The sequence below is a fragment of the Aegilops tauschii genome, chromosome 4 (genome assembly GCF_002575655.3).
Source record: "Aegilops tauschii subsp. strangulata cultivar AL8/78 chromosome 4, Aet v6.0, whole genome shotgun sequence".
Lineage (NCBI taxonomy): Eukaryota > Viridiplantae > Streptophyta > Magnoliopsida > Poales > Poaceae > Aegilops > Aegilops tauschii.
Genome location: NC_053038.3, coordinates 44,868,323 through 44,883,938, shown reverse-complemented (window position 1 = coordinate 44,883,938; position 15,616 = coordinate 44,868,323). Strand labels below are relative to the sequence as shown.

At 45.7% G+C, this 15,616-nt stretch overlaps 2 protein-coding genes across 2 annotated transcripts; one reads left to right on the top strand and one right to left on the bottom strand.

The window, feature by feature from the left end:
• The first annotated feature begins 211 nt into the window (after nucleotides 1-211).
• On the top strand, nucleotides 212-2,391 carry LOC109759009 (glycerol-3-phosphate acyltransferase RAM2). Its single transcript, XM_020317849.4, has 2 exons — nucleotides 212-1,616; nucleotides 1,721-2,391. The coding sequence occupies exons 1-2, from the start codon at nucleotides 600-602 to the stop codon at nucleotides 2,237-2,239; spliced, it is 1,536 nt and encodes a 511-aa protein (XP_020173438.1). The 5' UTR covers nucleotides 212-599; the 3' UTR covers nucleotides 2,240-2,391.
• A 1,354-nt stretch (nucleotides 2,392-3,745) lies between these two features.
• LOC109759010 (protein ZINC INDUCED FACILITATOR-LIKE 1) lies at nucleotides 3,746-10,769 on the bottom strand. Its single transcript, XM_020317850.4, has 17 exons — nucleotides 10,452-10,769; nucleotides 9,974-10,014; nucleotides 7,555-7,615; nucleotides 7,346-7,448; nucleotides 7,143-7,245; nucleotides 6,979-7,032; nucleotides 6,777-6,839; nucleotides 6,348-6,397; nucleotides 6,186-6,261; nucleotides 5,722-5,898; nucleotides 5,468-5,555; nucleotides 5,264-5,349; nucleotides 5,065-5,172; nucleotides 4,859-4,903; nucleotides 4,697-4,785; nucleotides 4,429-4,472; nucleotides 3,746-4,281 (listed from the first exon to the last, which is right to left on the bottom strand). Exons 1-17 carry the CDS (start codon nucleotides 10,636-10,638, stop codon nucleotides 4,178-4,180), a joined length of 1,479 nt encoding a protein of 492 aa, XP_020173439.1. The 5' UTR covers nucleotides 10,639-10,769; the 3' UTR covers nucleotides 3,746-4,177.
• Between the last annotated feature and the right edge of the window lie 4,847 nt (nucleotides 10,770-15,616).

Below are 15,616 nucleotides of genomic sequence, written 5' to 3'. Positions count from 1 at the left end.
GGCAGCTGTTGTTCCTCCATAATACGCCTCGAATATCGACCAAGGCAGAGGAGTAGGATCGACCGGGAGGCCCAGCATCGCAAGCTACGTACCAACCTGTGGCCCGGGCTCTAAATGGCGCTTTCGTACCGTGTATACGATTCCTGAAATAAACTACCTGTCGCCCTCGTCCGGGCGAACAAGAACGAGAACTCCATCTCTCTCAATCGAAAGAAAGACAACAAGAACGATAACTCACTGCCCCGAATTGTTTTCGCCCGCTTCGCTTTACTGGCGGCAGCGCCAAAGCGCTGGGGACATGTAAAACAAGGCCCGCAACGGCGCATCCGAAGAGCTCGGTTCTTGGAGCATTGCCAAGTTCACAACACCTAACGACGACGTACCGCATGTACTTGTGCTCCTTGTAATCTTCTCTCCGCGATTTCTTCTATACGCACGCGTCGTAAACAATTCATTTTGGTCTTGTATATAAACGGCCACGGAAAACTGCGAGACTCTCATGCAGAGTTCTACACTTGGAAGGAGACAGAGACACACCAAGGCACTTACTACATTGTAGCGTGGGCGCCGGGAGGGATCGGGTTGGGGACTTGGGATCGATGGCGGGCAGCACGACGACGACGATGACGGCGTCGCCGTTCCCGACGGTGGACAAGTGCGCGTCGGCGGGGCGGAGCGGGGACACGGTGGTGGCGGACCTGGACGGCACGCTGCTGTGCGGCCGGAGCTCCTTCCCCTACTTCGCGCACATGGCCTTCGAGACCGGCGGCGTGCTCCGCCTCCTGGCGCTGCTCCTGCTGGCGCCGCTCGCGGGCCTGCTCTACTACCTCGTGTCCGAGTCCGCCGGGATCCAGGTGCTCATCTTCGCCTCCATGGCCGGCGCCAGGGTGGACGACGTCGAGGCCGTCGCGCGCGCCGTGCTGCCCAAGTTCTACTGCTCCGACCTCCACCCGGAGTCCTGGCGCGTCTTCTCCGCCTGCGGCCGCCGCTGCGTGCTCACCGCCAACCCCAGGATCATGGTGGAGGCCTTCCTCAAGGACTACGTCGGCGCCCACCTCGTGCTCGGCACCGAGCTCCTCGTCTGCCGCGGCAGGGCCACCGGCCTCGTCCGCTCCCCCGGCGTCCTCGTCGGCGACAACAAGGCCGCCGCGCTCCGCCAGGCGTTCGGCGACGCCGCGCCGGAGCTCGGACTCGGCGACAGGAAGACGGACTACCCCTTCATGCGGCTCTGCAAGGAGGGGTACGTGGTGCCCCCGACGCCCAAGCTCAAGCCCGTGCCGAGGGAGGACCTGCCCAAGCCCGTCATCTTCCACGACGGCCGGATCGTGCAGAAGCCGTCGCCGGCGCTCGCGCTGCTCACCTTGCTCTGGATCCCCATCGGCTTCCTGCTCTCCTGCCTCCGCATCGCCGCCGGCTCGCTCCTGCCCATGCGCATGGTGTACCACGCCTTCACCGCGCTCGGCGTGCGCGTCACCGTCAAGGGCAACCCGCCACCGCCGGCCAGCCTTGAGACCGGCCAGACCGGCGTGCTCTTCATCTGCTCCCACCGCACCCTCCTCGACCCCATCTTCCTCTCCACCGCCCTCGGCCGCCCCATCACCGCCGTCACCTACTCGGTACGTACGCAGTACATATGCAACTTCTGTTTAGCAGTCAGCCAGTCACCACGGTGCACTCCATTGGCCACGTGCAGACGTGCTGATAAAAACGGGATGTACAGGTGTCGCGGCTGTCGGAGATGCTGTCGCCGATCCGCACGGTGCGGCTGACGCGCGACCGGGCGGCGGACGCGGCCATGATCCGGCGCCTGCTCAGGGAGGGGGACCTGGTGATCTGCCCCGAGGGCACCACGTGCCGGGAGCCCTTCCTGCTGCGCTTCTCCGCGCTCTTCGCCGAGCTCACCGACGAGATCGTGCCGGTGGCCATGGAGAACCAGATGAGCATGTTTCACGGCACCACCGCGCGCGGCTGGAAGGGCCTCGACCCCTTCTACTTCTTCATGAACCCCAGCCCCGGCTACGTGGTCACCTTCCTCAACAAGCTGCCCCACGAGCTCACCTGCAAGGGCGGCAAGACCAGCCACGAGGTGGCCAACTACATCCAGAGGCTCATCGCCTCCACCTTGTCCTACGAGTGCACCAGCTTCACCAGGAAGGACAAGTACAAGGCGCTCGCCGGCAACGACGGATCTGTCGTCTCCAAGCCAAACATTGACAAGAAGAAGTTCATGGGCTCCTAATCAAATTTGAAGCCTAAAAAATACTATCAATTATTAAAAGATGTAATGTAACAGGGGACAAACTCAATGCCTTTGTGCTGTTGATCTGATATACATATTCTAATGCGGGCTGCTGGATTAATGCACCTTTTCTTACTAAAGAAACAAGAGCAATTGTTCTACACCCACCTGGACGTCACCAACCATCCATCGTGTCCATCCATTCTGCATCCAATGGTTGATCAAATGGCTTTGCATTGAATTCGACCTGCAATGGTTGATGAGAGAGCTTTGCATCCGTCGCGACCCACACGCAGGTGTAGCACCGTAGCACGATTCTCTGGTGCCATAGCTCCCGCCCTCCCGCGCTTTGACACCCCGACCCCTCTTCCACCGCTTCCATGAGAAGTGGTGTAGGCCTCTTCCCCCATGGCTGAAAAATCTTGTCCACGTACATTTCGGATCGTGCTGTCCGGACCGCGGAAGCCATTCAACGCGGGCATGTATCAATTCGCAAGGCGGTCCGGATGTACTTTCTCCCGCAAACCGAAAATAAACATGGGGGCTTTGCGGGACGTCCGGACCGCTGCCAAGCCCGCTTCTGACCGTCCTGACCCACCCAAACCCCCATCGCCCTTTCCGTGTATTTCTTCCGTTGCATGCGCCACTTACCGCATGACATTCATGCTGGCCCAGAGCACGTAGCGGCCGGTGTTGACGCCGCGATTTGACTGGACGGGATGATGACGCAGACGGACGCGACCTCTCGGGAGCCGCCGCTTCAATGCGGACGCAACTTCCTGAGGAACCAACTCCGTCCGTTGCGCCACATTAAAGCGGCTGACCGGCCCTTCGGCTTGGCCGCGACTATTTAAGCAGCGCTCCAGCGCCGTCCACATTGCAATCTATCTGCTCTTCCTCCTCCTCCTCTTCCTCCCCTCTCCCCGCCCATCTCCCTCCACAACTCCAGCGATGGGAAAGTCATGGGCCTGGGCGCCGGTAGGCGGCGTTTCCGGGACGGGCTCCGGCGGATCGTGGCGACGCCGCCGTCGAACTCCGGGGCCATCGTCCTCATTAGCGGGCGGCTCCTCGACGAAGGCGAAGATCGCCATCTCCTCGGGCGACGAGGAGGACTAGCCGCCGCCGCCGCAGTCCGCGCCGACGATAGCGGGCCAGGTGTACGCCGCCACCGACGTGGAGTACGAGGAGTAGATGGAGTTGATGCTCCGTTGCTCTGTGCTCCACCTAACGGCCTGGCTCCGCCACCGAGGACACTCCTCCCCGTGAAGCTGGAGCCGGCATCCCCTCCATGCTCTCCGTCGCGCAACCACGGCGTCCAAATCGGATGCCGCGTGAAGAAGAAGCGGCTCTCGCCGCCGCCCCGGGCTTTGCATCGGGCTTTGCGACAATCACGATTGAACATTGTCATAGGTTTGACCAATGGAGCCGCTCATGAGCTGGCTAGCTATTGTTTCTTAACCTTATTGATCATGTATGGGAGGTGGATCCCCCCTAGTTTCTTATTTCATTCCTGATAAACGATGTAACACTTCAATTGAATGAACAAAGTTTGCCATATGGCATTCCCTTCAAAAAACAAGAGCTTATCGTATACTTCCTGGCCACATAATTATACAAAATACAGAGTATCGGGTTTTCCAAGTGCTCTCGCTTCAACTGTCTTGTATCGGGTAGTTGTGCCGTTTCGGGTGTTGAAGTGTTGGAACCGCTATCAAGTGTAGAAAGCATTACATCTAATAGAAGTGTAGAAAGCATTTCCCACATGGGTAACCGCTCCTGTCTCTGATAACCATTCGCTACTACTAACACATATAAAGGGTTGACTTGGTTAATGATCCTCGTCACATGTGCGTTTCACTTGGGTATTCCTAGTAGGATCTTGGGCCTCCAGCAACTGTTGACTACTGTAGTCGCACGTTGTGATCTCCCCTCTATGTTCTACCGACATTCTTCTACTGGAGGCAAGACCAGGAACGGCTCGAAGGTAGATATCAGTCCACAGAGCTGCACCAAAATCAGCATCAAGAACACCACTTGATCGCCTGCAGATTCAATAAGAAATGAATTGGATCAACTAGATAATCCGAAATTCATTTCTAGTTCTCCCTCCATGCCTTCTCCAATTATGCTAAATTTGCTAGTTAGTTATGGTAAAACATACTGTACAAACTGATAGTTTAGTTAATCACCTGGGAAGAAGGTGGCATCGTGACGTTTTTGCGCCCACGAGAATCTGCGTTGATCAGTGCATGTTCAGTAAAATTATCTATTGACAATGTGAACTCTTTCGTTTATTCAAGAGCACAACAGGCGATTGCGAATTGTAAATTCCGTAAGATCAGAAATGTAGTAGCTTGATGTATCAATTGCGAATTGTACTAACTTAGTACAAAGTTGAGTCATCTATTTTGGAACGGAGGGAGTATATATCTTTTTGATAAAATGAGGTGTACTCACAGAATTCCTGCCCCTACTGGAGCAACTGCCTTGAAAAACGACATGCCGGTTGTCGCTATACCATTTGCAGTGCCTCTCTGGTCTTGACGCTGGTATATATTGTATTTCAGAAACAGTGATAGTGTTGCAAAAAATTCATCTAATTGAAGCTAATATACATACCACTGCATTGTTCTGAAGAAGGCACATTCCACAACTGATAGTAATCTGTATAAGTTTCGAAGAGAGGATTAGATACACCTTAATACAAGTAAGAGTATAATAAGGTGATCAGTTTTGTGGTAATTAGAAGGGTAAAGTCTCCAGCACTTTAATCTACTTATCATCCTTTAAGATGTATAGTAAAGGAAGAGGGTCAGAATGCTTACTCCGAGAACACTTTTTGTCATGGCTGCAGCGTAAATTGCGAAAGACAGTTTTGTTCCAGACAGATATGTCATAAAAGGGAACGTAGCGAGTACAAGAATAGATAGAGACTGCAAGGCCATTGTCAACATAAGAGTTATGATCATGAAACAATTTTTTACTTACTTTCTAATGAAGGCACAATATGTTAAGTCAACTCACGGAAGCAATGCGCGATGAATTGAGTGGCCCGAGAAATTTATTAACCCAATGATAAATTATAAGCTGATATACAAGAAGGCTAGCACCTTCAGCAAAAGGAGAAACATAATTATTTCCCATATATGCACCCAAAATTCATGTGCAGGTTGCATGAAAAGTTCAAAATGTTCTGAATAACAAAGTCAAAGCAGAGGGATGCCATACCTGACACAGAAAGAACCTGACCAATATCTCCAGATGAGAAGCTAAGGCCGCCGTACTTGCTGTCACTCACAGCCCATATAGAGAGTATCTAGTATTGAAAGATAATTATAATTATAATATGGATTCCAAATATTATTAATCAATGTAGTCAAGAAGGTGATATGAGAAATTAACCGAGTAGCATTTGAATGATTTACGCACGAAAAAACACATTCAGATGGGTTTGCAAGACATGTGTCAGCCAGATATTTTACCTCACTATATGCCGTTTCATGAAGACCAAACAAACAGTATGATAGCATAGTTGACATCCATGGCCAGTTCTGAAGCAAACTCTTCTTACGAGGCATATCCCAATGAGCCTGTTGCGATGGCAAGGCTTTGACTATTCTGATATCCTTTTCAGTAATCTTATGTTTATGTATAGTCTCCTGTTAACATTTGAGTAACCATATTAATGGAAAGATTAGAAGAACTTTTTTCTTCCAAAAGGAGGATTACCCCTGGCTTGTGCATCAAGCGATGCACCCAGCAATCGGAAACATTAGAAGATATCTGAACTTATTGAAACATACTTCTATGATGAAGTTGTATATAGCCTAGGCAGGGTATTTTCGTATTAGCAAATTAATGTGAAAAAAACTAATGCTTAATTCCACAAAAACATATGCCTAGAATGAAGGCCAGAAGTGGGATGATATAGTGCTTCTGTACATACCGGAGGCCATATACAACTTATTAGAACTATGGCAGCAAAGATTGACACAACGAGACAAGGCAACAGATATGGGAACCTGCAAATTCATTTAATTAGCACTGAGTCATGAAGTAGTTCCAAGCAGATTGGAAATGAAATATATCTTGTCCTTGCAGGATCTACCTCCCGAAAACTGACTCCTTGGAAAAGGTCTGTGGATATTTTTCAGCAGGCTGACAAAAGGAGAATAAAGAAATTAGGAAATGAAAGCAGTTCATCTCTTTATTTTTGTTGAACTATCAATCAAACACGTGAATAACACGTTCAGCCCAACATAAATAGCAAAAAGAGTATGTAGTTTGATCGAAGAGTTGAAACTATTTCACTTATATTATAATGTCAACTATCCGCAAAAAAATATATTATAATGTCAACTAAATTATAAGATTGTATAACACTTTATTTCGATCACACAAGTATAATGATGTACTCCCTCCGTCCGGAAATACTTGTCGGAGGAATAGATGTATCTAGATGTATTTTAGTTCTCGATACATCCATTTTTATGCATTTCTGCGACAAGTATTTTCGGACGGAGGGAGTATTAATTACCTGGGCAAGGTAGCCACCAAGTCCCGGACCAATAACAACACCCAAACCCCACACGGTATTCACCTGTAATTATGTTTTTTTTCAAAGAACAAATAAAGAGTATTACATTACTCTAATCATTACCACCAAGAGGATTATGGAATATAAGAATAGTAGTAATAAAATTGTAAATAAAGAACGTAAAGGTGCTCAAGAAAATTACAACTGAGATGCCAAGAGCTTGGTGTTCAGTTTGACAAACTTCAATGGCATAAGCCTACAATGGATAATACAGTTTATGTTATTACAGACCCAACATATAGATCACAATTCACAATTGTGACGCCTAGATCTGCATGTTGAATGAAATTGATACATGTCAAGTACCTTAATTGGTCCAAGTAATCCATTTAGAGAACCTAGAAGAAGTCTTGCAGCAATCGCCATCCAATATTTTGTACTTAGCCCGAAGAATATCTGAAGTATGACCCTGCAATATACAAGTGACTCGGCTAAGTGACTACTGGATTATTATACACTTGCACACAAGAACTGCTGTTGAATGGAATTAGAATCCATATCACACTTACACAGATAGCATTGAAAATGCAATTACAGGCTTTCGTCCGAGACGATCTGCGGCAATACCCCAAAATATCGAGGTAATGGCTCTTCCAATCATGTATGAAGCAGCTGCATTTGATAAGACCAATAAATGGGTCTAAATATGTGTGGCATGACACAACCTCTGAAAATTAATAGCTAAATGCTGATGAGTTATTTTTTAACAGAGCCGTACCAAGAAAACCAGCATAGGATCCAATATCTTCCTCTCTTTTAGCAATGTTGAAGTCTCTAACCTGTAGAAAGGAATACAGTAGGGAGATGAGGTGTTACTTGCATGAAGCAACTGAGATCCTGAGATGTTGTGTTACTTCTATGAAGCAAAGTTGCGACCTTTATTTCCTATAGATAAATGAATAATTACCCATACTTTTTTGCAGTTCTTTTACGGTTTTATCATGAAGAGTAAATTCAGTTTTTATCCCCTACTTTGGCATTTTTACGCTAGTTACCCCATTCAATATCTTTTCATTTGGATTACCCCATTTAGAGAAGTTTTCCCACTTTTTACCCCTTATAATTTTTTTGGGAGCAATCTGCCAGGTAGGTCCAGGATATTAGGTACACATGGTGTGCCACGGCGCGGTTCAGTTTGTTGGCACAATCAGAAATGAAAAATGCCCTGCTTAGTACGTCCAGTAAGCTACTGCATCTCTGTTGTTTTCAGATGTCGCCAATGTCAGGATATGCACAGTCAACATATTGAAACCTTCTGGCTTATTATATGGCAGGGAGGAGAGTGATCATACAGTCAGGGGATATTGCCAGGCTATGGATTGATCCTATTGGGGACAATGTCCCTCTACCTGAACAATTCCCTCGTCTTTTTTCTATATGCAATTATCCTGAGTGCACGGTTAATAAGTGCCTAACTGCTGATCCCTCCTCTTTCTTTAGAAGGAGACTGAATAATGACCTTAGCGAGCAGTGGATAAGTGTGTGTACCATGTCTAGAGAAGCTTGTGTCTCAGAGGCCACTGATGTGATTAAATGGGGTCTGGGGGGAAATCCTCATTCACCACTAAATCTGTATATTCTTTCCTGGAAAAGAATATTGCCGGGTGTGATTACAGATGGATCTGGAATGCCAGGATACCTCTGAAAATCCAAATTTTCTTATGGCAGCTGTTTCAGGATGCTGTCCTGACTAGAGATGTGATGAAACATCGAGGTTGGAAAGGGAACCCTAAATGTTCATTTTGTGGTGGGCGAGAGACTGCTCAGCACCTGTTCTTTGTTTGTCCTGTCGCTAGGGTGACCTGGAGGACAGTGGCATGCATGTTTGGCACTGCTCTGTGCCCTGATAACATTTGGCAAGCTTATGTTTGGTGCTTTACATTCTTCCCTGGTGGAGAAATGTTTTATACAGCGGGGATTGCTGCCGTGTGTTGGCGATCTGGTCTTGTCGCAATCGAGCTACTTTTGAGTTCAAACCTCTTAAAAATCCATTTGAATGCGTTATTGCTGCTTGTGCTCTAATGTGTTACTGGGCAGGACTGCTGAAGCAAGATGACGCGGCTACTATGAGGGACGGGGCAAAGATGCTGAAGGAGAACGCGTCGATGATGATGAGAATCTGTGCAGCAAATCATGAAGAATCGGCTCGCTGATCTCTGGAAGATGGGAGTCCATGGTTTAGCTAGATGCATGTGTTTGCTTCCCCCCCTGCGTGGGTCTGGACTTGTATTGCTCAGTTGTTATGAGCGTTTTTACTTGTGGGTTCTTTTTGGGGCTGTAGGCCCTGGATCTTAGATACTGAGATTTGGGTGTCGTCGGGTTTTCGCCCCACAGTGAGTAATCTCGATGGCGAGTGCTCACAGTGGGTTTCCCGGCGATGCTTTGGACTCGCTTCCCCTTTTCTCCTTTCTTTGGACTGCTGTATTTTCGTTATGTTGCAGTAATGGAAAGGGGTAATGCCCGGTTCAAAAAAAAATACAAACCTATCAAGATCTGTGTTTCTAAATGGAAGTGATACTATTCGTTCTTTCAACAAAAGTTACTTTGAAATTACAGGGTGTGGAAGTGGTCTTCCAAGTGGCGGAGTCCTAGTGGCTAGCAGTTCAGTACTTATACAAATAAAATGGATATCAATGGCATAAAAATATAGTTCATGGATTTGTGTGTCAGCAGGTCCAGAACGTTTTTCAAGGGCACAGGTCCAGAACTATGCATGGATTCTGTGTGATTTGATTTAATTGTTGAGGCTAATTACTCACAATTCAAATTCCAGTTTAGAAATTGATCTGTCCCAAATCACCTGATAGCTAGAGCGCTCTGGTAAAAATTAAAAGAAGTAAAATCTGGCAAAACTTTTGCTAAATAGGCAATCTGAATGAAAACTGCTAAATGGGGTAACTAGCGTAAAAAAAATTAAAGTAGGGGGCAAAAACTGAAATTCACTCTATTATGAATTTAAAAGTAGAGCGATTCATATTTGGTGGGATTAATTTTTTTTACCTGAAAAATGAGCAATTAAAGTAAATATATCCAAACTTAACTTTAATTCCGCTTCTTCATTACCCTCGATTAGTAATCTTTTAGGGTTCATAAAGTTTTCTTCACTAATGTACTATATTTTGCAACGAAATACATACCATGAAATACATGAAGGGGAAGAGGCACGTGATTGGTAGAGCTGAAAGGGCAAAGCCAAAAGCATGTTATCAAAACAATGATAAATGCGGCACATGGATAATTAGGTTTGACTTAAATCTTTGAAGTAATATAAAAGCGCCCATTTAAAAAAATTAATTAGGTTTGAGCAGAACTAAATAATGCGGCACATGGAAACAAATGTATGTAGTAGTAGAATACATAAGCATGACAGCAACCAAGTACCAACCCAACGTGTGCTGCTCGTGTTGCTGGTTTGTTTTCTTTTTCATTGATGCATGTCGCTACATGCAATTTCTCATGGGCATGATAAGCATAAGCTCGATCAAGAAATTTCTCTCAGGGAAGGCAATGTTAGACCAATGAGGCGGACGTGGTTTTGCACACATGATAGTCTTGTTGGTTTATTCATCAGATGGGCAAATAATTAGACAGTTAAATGGATAGATAGAAATTTACATCCAGCGAGAGTGGTGGCAGCGACGAAGAAAAGCTCCTTGTAAGGGATCCTCCCGCGGAGGCTCTCCTTCCTCCGGTCCATGGCGCACCCGGGGCACCCCTCATGGTGGCAGGCCGCCGCTTCGTGGTGGCACACAACCACCGACGGGGGCGGCTTCTGCAGCAGTGCTTCTTCCAGGCTGCTCATTTTCGGTTAGCTACCTGTAAACTAAGTTTGCTTTTGCTTCTTCTTTTTCTGGACACAATGTGCTTTGTTCTTTTGACCTGATTCGATCAGCTGTGGACTCACTGAACCGGGAGCTGGCCGGTCCTCCTACTTATACCAGTATCTGCCTAGCTAATGTCCAAATACACAGCTAGATATGCTTAATTAACTGTCCCCGACTAATCTGGACCGGGCGTATTATGTATACACGAGGCAAAGGCAGGTTTCATGCCTCCATGAAATTGTCGGGACCGTACATGCACGGAGCTAATCTTGCTTAAGTAAGATATCTAGGCGACTGAAGAAGTGATGTGGGAATTGGCAGCTAGCTGCCCTAAATATCTCTTGTCATATCCTTATTAAGCACCCTCAATACTATTAGTAGTTCGCAATTTTTCACTAGTATTGGAAAAGCATGCGTTGGGGTGTTAAATATGACACGAAAGGCCGATAATTCTAACACTAAAAGTATGCTTATGCAACGGTTCATCCATACTTAAAATCAGAGAAACGCTCATGGACACTCGAATACAAATTGCTCCTTCAAAAGATGCTGGACAGAATCGGCGCGCATGCGCACACAACTACACCCACACAAATACATGTGTGCACATGCGCAAAATTCGTACTTAGAATCAGAGGAACGTTCATGTACACTAGAATACAAATTGCTCCTTTAAAAGACGCTGGACAGAATAGGTGCACGCACATAACTACACCCACAAACACATATGCGCAAAATTCCAGTGAGATTTGTGAAACTATCAAAAATCTGTGTGGGTGTGTCTGATTTATGCGTATTTGTATGTATGGTTTTCTTCTAATTGAAAAGAAAGAAGTGAGGCTTGAACTGAAAATGCAGCTTTGAATTGAGCGATGTACAGTTGTATTTGTGGGTATGTTAAGGCGGGCTCAATCTTTTATTGTTCATGACCAGCAACTAAATAGTTCTTCAATTTTCAAATGTTTAGTTTTGGAGAACCAGGATGGTTAGTAGGGCAAATACGCCACCCCCTCGTCAAGGATCAAACTACAAGTTTAACGCTTTATTTGTCTCGTTAAGACGGATCATTCTTTTAGTAAGAAGCGGTGTTCGACAATTTTGAAGGTCACCAACTACAGTCTTAGTCTTGCGAAGGCATTAGAGAACAATGTATACTTGTGGTGATATGCATATATGTGCATCTTCTACTTTGTACTCGGTCTCTCTCAACAAAATTTGTAGCTCATATAAATTTGTAGGTCTAATAGGTTCTAAACATTAAAGTTATGTTTGCCAGGTCAATTTTTTTTTAAGTTTTAGGAGAATTTCATGGTTTTGTTTTGCAGCATTTGAAAAGGAGGCCAAACTAAGATAAGCTGTAGTTATTTGAGCTGATGTATTCATTCCCTAGGCATTGGAATACCGAGGTTTTAAATTACTACATTTATAGACAATGTAGTTCCAAACTAGGCCTTTTTTGCACGAGTGAGTTCCAAACTAGGTCTAATGAGCCTCCACAATATACAATCTTAGGATTTAAGAGTTTTCCATGGCAATTTACTGAAAAGAGGGAAATATGTAGATTATTTTGAAAAAAAAATCTCATACTCTTTCCATCCCAAAATAAGTGTCACTGGTTTAGTCTAATCTTATTCTAAACCAACAACACTTATATTAGAATGGAGGGAGTACCTCAAGTGGGCTATTGCCCTTGTGATCGACCATCTTAAATGTCCACATCATCGGGCGGCCCTGTTCTACAAAGATCTCATGCATGATGCATGTACGCGTGCACCATTGCCGCATGCCTGATCCACTAGGTTCTAAAAAGTACTGTACCATGCATGCGCTACACGTTTAAGTTTCTCTTGAGAAAACTTCATATACTCTCTCCATTCCCAAATATAAGTCTTTCTAGAGATTCCAACAAGTGACTATATACGGAGCAAAATGAGTAAATCTACACTTTAAAATATGTCTATATACATCCGTATGTTGTAATCCATTTGAAATGTCTAAAAAGACATATATTTAGAAACGGAGGGAGTAGTATTGATTAGCATGCAGAGCGATAATATTACATTGTTTTTGCAGGGACATCTTTGGATTCATTCATATATACCAAGTTTGATGGAGATTGACATAGCTCATTAATTAAAAGCGTGCTCCAAGCAGGAAAAATGATGAGACATTGTTGTTGGTTCCATTCATTTTGGATTATCCTATAGTCAGCATGATTATATTCAAAGCACAGCGAGCTAGTTACTGATAAGGGTTAGATATTTACAATCTTCACAACTAGAACTAGAAAACACGACGGTAGGTACATGGCTGCGTGATTCAGTCCGCCCAACAGAATCTTTGCTTAATTAAGGTTGGCTATACCCTATTCCCACAAAAAAAAATGATGTCTACCAAATATAGATATTTTTTCGTGTAAATCAAGAGTTTGGGGTGACTCCAAAGCGGGTCACCAAAACAGACATCAACAAATATCCACGGGCTGCGATGGGGCGAGAGGCCATCTAACCACAGGCACCAAATGTCCGACCCATTTCAAACGGGTCTTTCACAAAAAAGGAAGAAATTCAAGCTAACCGGACGATGTTGGTTAAATTTTGATATATTACAACCAAACGGCAAAATTTAATAAAGCTCCAACTAACCCAAGCAAAATTTAAACTAAACATAAACTTTACTAGGCGAGGTACCGGATGTGACCCCGTAGGCATGGTCTCCGAGGTCGCCGACACCTTCGGCGTCGACCGCATCGTTGCCGCGGCCATCCAAGTTATCATCATTCTAGTGGCAGAACGCTTGCAAGGCGTCGTGGCATCACTTGTCAGCCACCGCGCTGTCGCGGCGCAGCCGAGCTAGCGTAGAGGCTCAACTACCTCCGTCTAGCGTCGATGGTCGGCGACAGGTCCCATCTGGCACCCCCCGCCATTATAGGGGAAATTCCATTTATTCCCCTAACTTGAACTCATTACTCACATTTACCCCTAATGTTTGAGACTGCTGAAATTTGCCCATCCTCCATCAAGTCACCTTATAGATATGTCCTTCCGTGTTGCTTTTTGTCCAGTCAAAGATTTTGACCGTCTACGAGACATTTCTGAGACGTTTTTGCCCTTGTATGCATATGCCGTTTATATGTGGGAAGCCATCCTGAGGAAAATAAAACTAAAAATATATAACCTCTCACCCTCTAAGGCTTTGGTTAGGGCATGCACAATGGTGCTATCTTAGCAGTGCCACATAGGATAAATACTGAGGTGAAGGAGAAAGAAATCATAAGAAAATGCTTGTCTTCTCTTATTTAGGAGATAATCTCTTAGCACAATATATCTCACCATGTTTTTAAGAATTGCTAGTTATTAAAGATAAGGCTAAGAGATAGCCCATTATAGACATCTTTTTATTGTCATCTCTAAATTATATGCAAGGCTTAAGATAACATTGTCTTAACCACTGTACATGGCCTTACTGTTCAAAATATTCGGTTACCAAGTTTATCGATGCCCCACGAGAAAAAAAATGACCGAGAAAAGATATCTGAATTTTAGAATTCAAACGTTCAACACGGAGTTAAACTGAGTGCCAACTCTTACAAAGCAGACAGCCAGAGGTGGTATGGTGGTAAGTACATGCTTCCACAGTGAAAAAATATGACGCTGTCAGGATCGAAATCGCGAATTCAAAGAGCAAGTGTCGGATACATATGACCTAACCAATGCCTAACCAATGCACGTCAAGTTCAATTCCAATGTATATGTACACCCCCTTAAAAATTTACACGAATCTTAAACTTACATAAAAAGGCTATCATCATATTAGCTTTTTTTCAAGAATGAATGTGTGACGCCCCCGATTCAATCGTACACTAATCATGCACACAAACGTGTACGATTAAGATCAGAGACTCACGGGAAGATATCACAACACAACTCTAAAACATAAATAAGTCATACAAGCATCATAATACAAGCCAGGGGCCTCGAGGGCTCGAATACAAGTGCTCGATCATAGACGAGTCAGCGGAAGCAACAATATCTGAGTACAGATATAAGTAAACAAGTTTGCCTTAAGAAGGCTAGCACAAACTGTGATACAGATCGAAAGAGGCGTAGGCCTCCTGCCTGGGATCCTCCTAAACTACTTCTGGTTGTCGTCAGCGGGCTGCACGTAGTAGTAGGCACCTCCAGTGTAGTACGAGTCGTCGTCGACGGTGGCGTCTGGCTCCTGGGCTCCGGCATCTGGTTGCGACAACCAGGTAGAAGGGAAAGGAGGAAAAGAGGGAGAAAAGCAACCGTGAGTACTCATCCAAAGTACTCGCAAGCAAGGAGCTACACTACATATGCATGGGTATATGTGTAAAGGGCCATATCGGTGGACTGAACTGCAGAATGCCAGAATAAGAGGGGGATAGCTAATCCTGTCAAAGACTACGCTTCTGGCCACCTCCATCTTGCAGCATGTAGAAGAGAGTAGATGGTAAGTTCACCAAGTATCATCGCATAGCATAATCCTACCCGACGATCCTCTCCTCGTCGACCTGTGAGAGAGCGATCACCGGGTTGTATCTGGCACTTGGAAGGGTGTGTTTTATTAAGTATCCGGTTCTAGTTGTCATAAGGTCAAGGTACAACTCCAAGTCGTCCTGTTACCGAAGATCACGACTATTCGAATAGATAAACTTCCCTGCAGGGGTGCACCACATAACCCAACACGCTCGATCCCATTTGGCCGGACACACTTTCCTGGGTCATGCCCGGCCTCGGAAGATCAACACGTCGCAGCCCCACCTAGGCACAACAGAGAGGTCAGCACGCCGGTCTAAATCCTATGCGCGCAGGGGTCTGGGCCCATCGCCCATTGCACACCTGCACGTTGCGTACGCGGCCGGAGAGCAGACCTAGCAACCTCCATTTCAAAGGAAGTTGCGTTACGCGGTCCAACCCGACGCGCGTCGCTCAG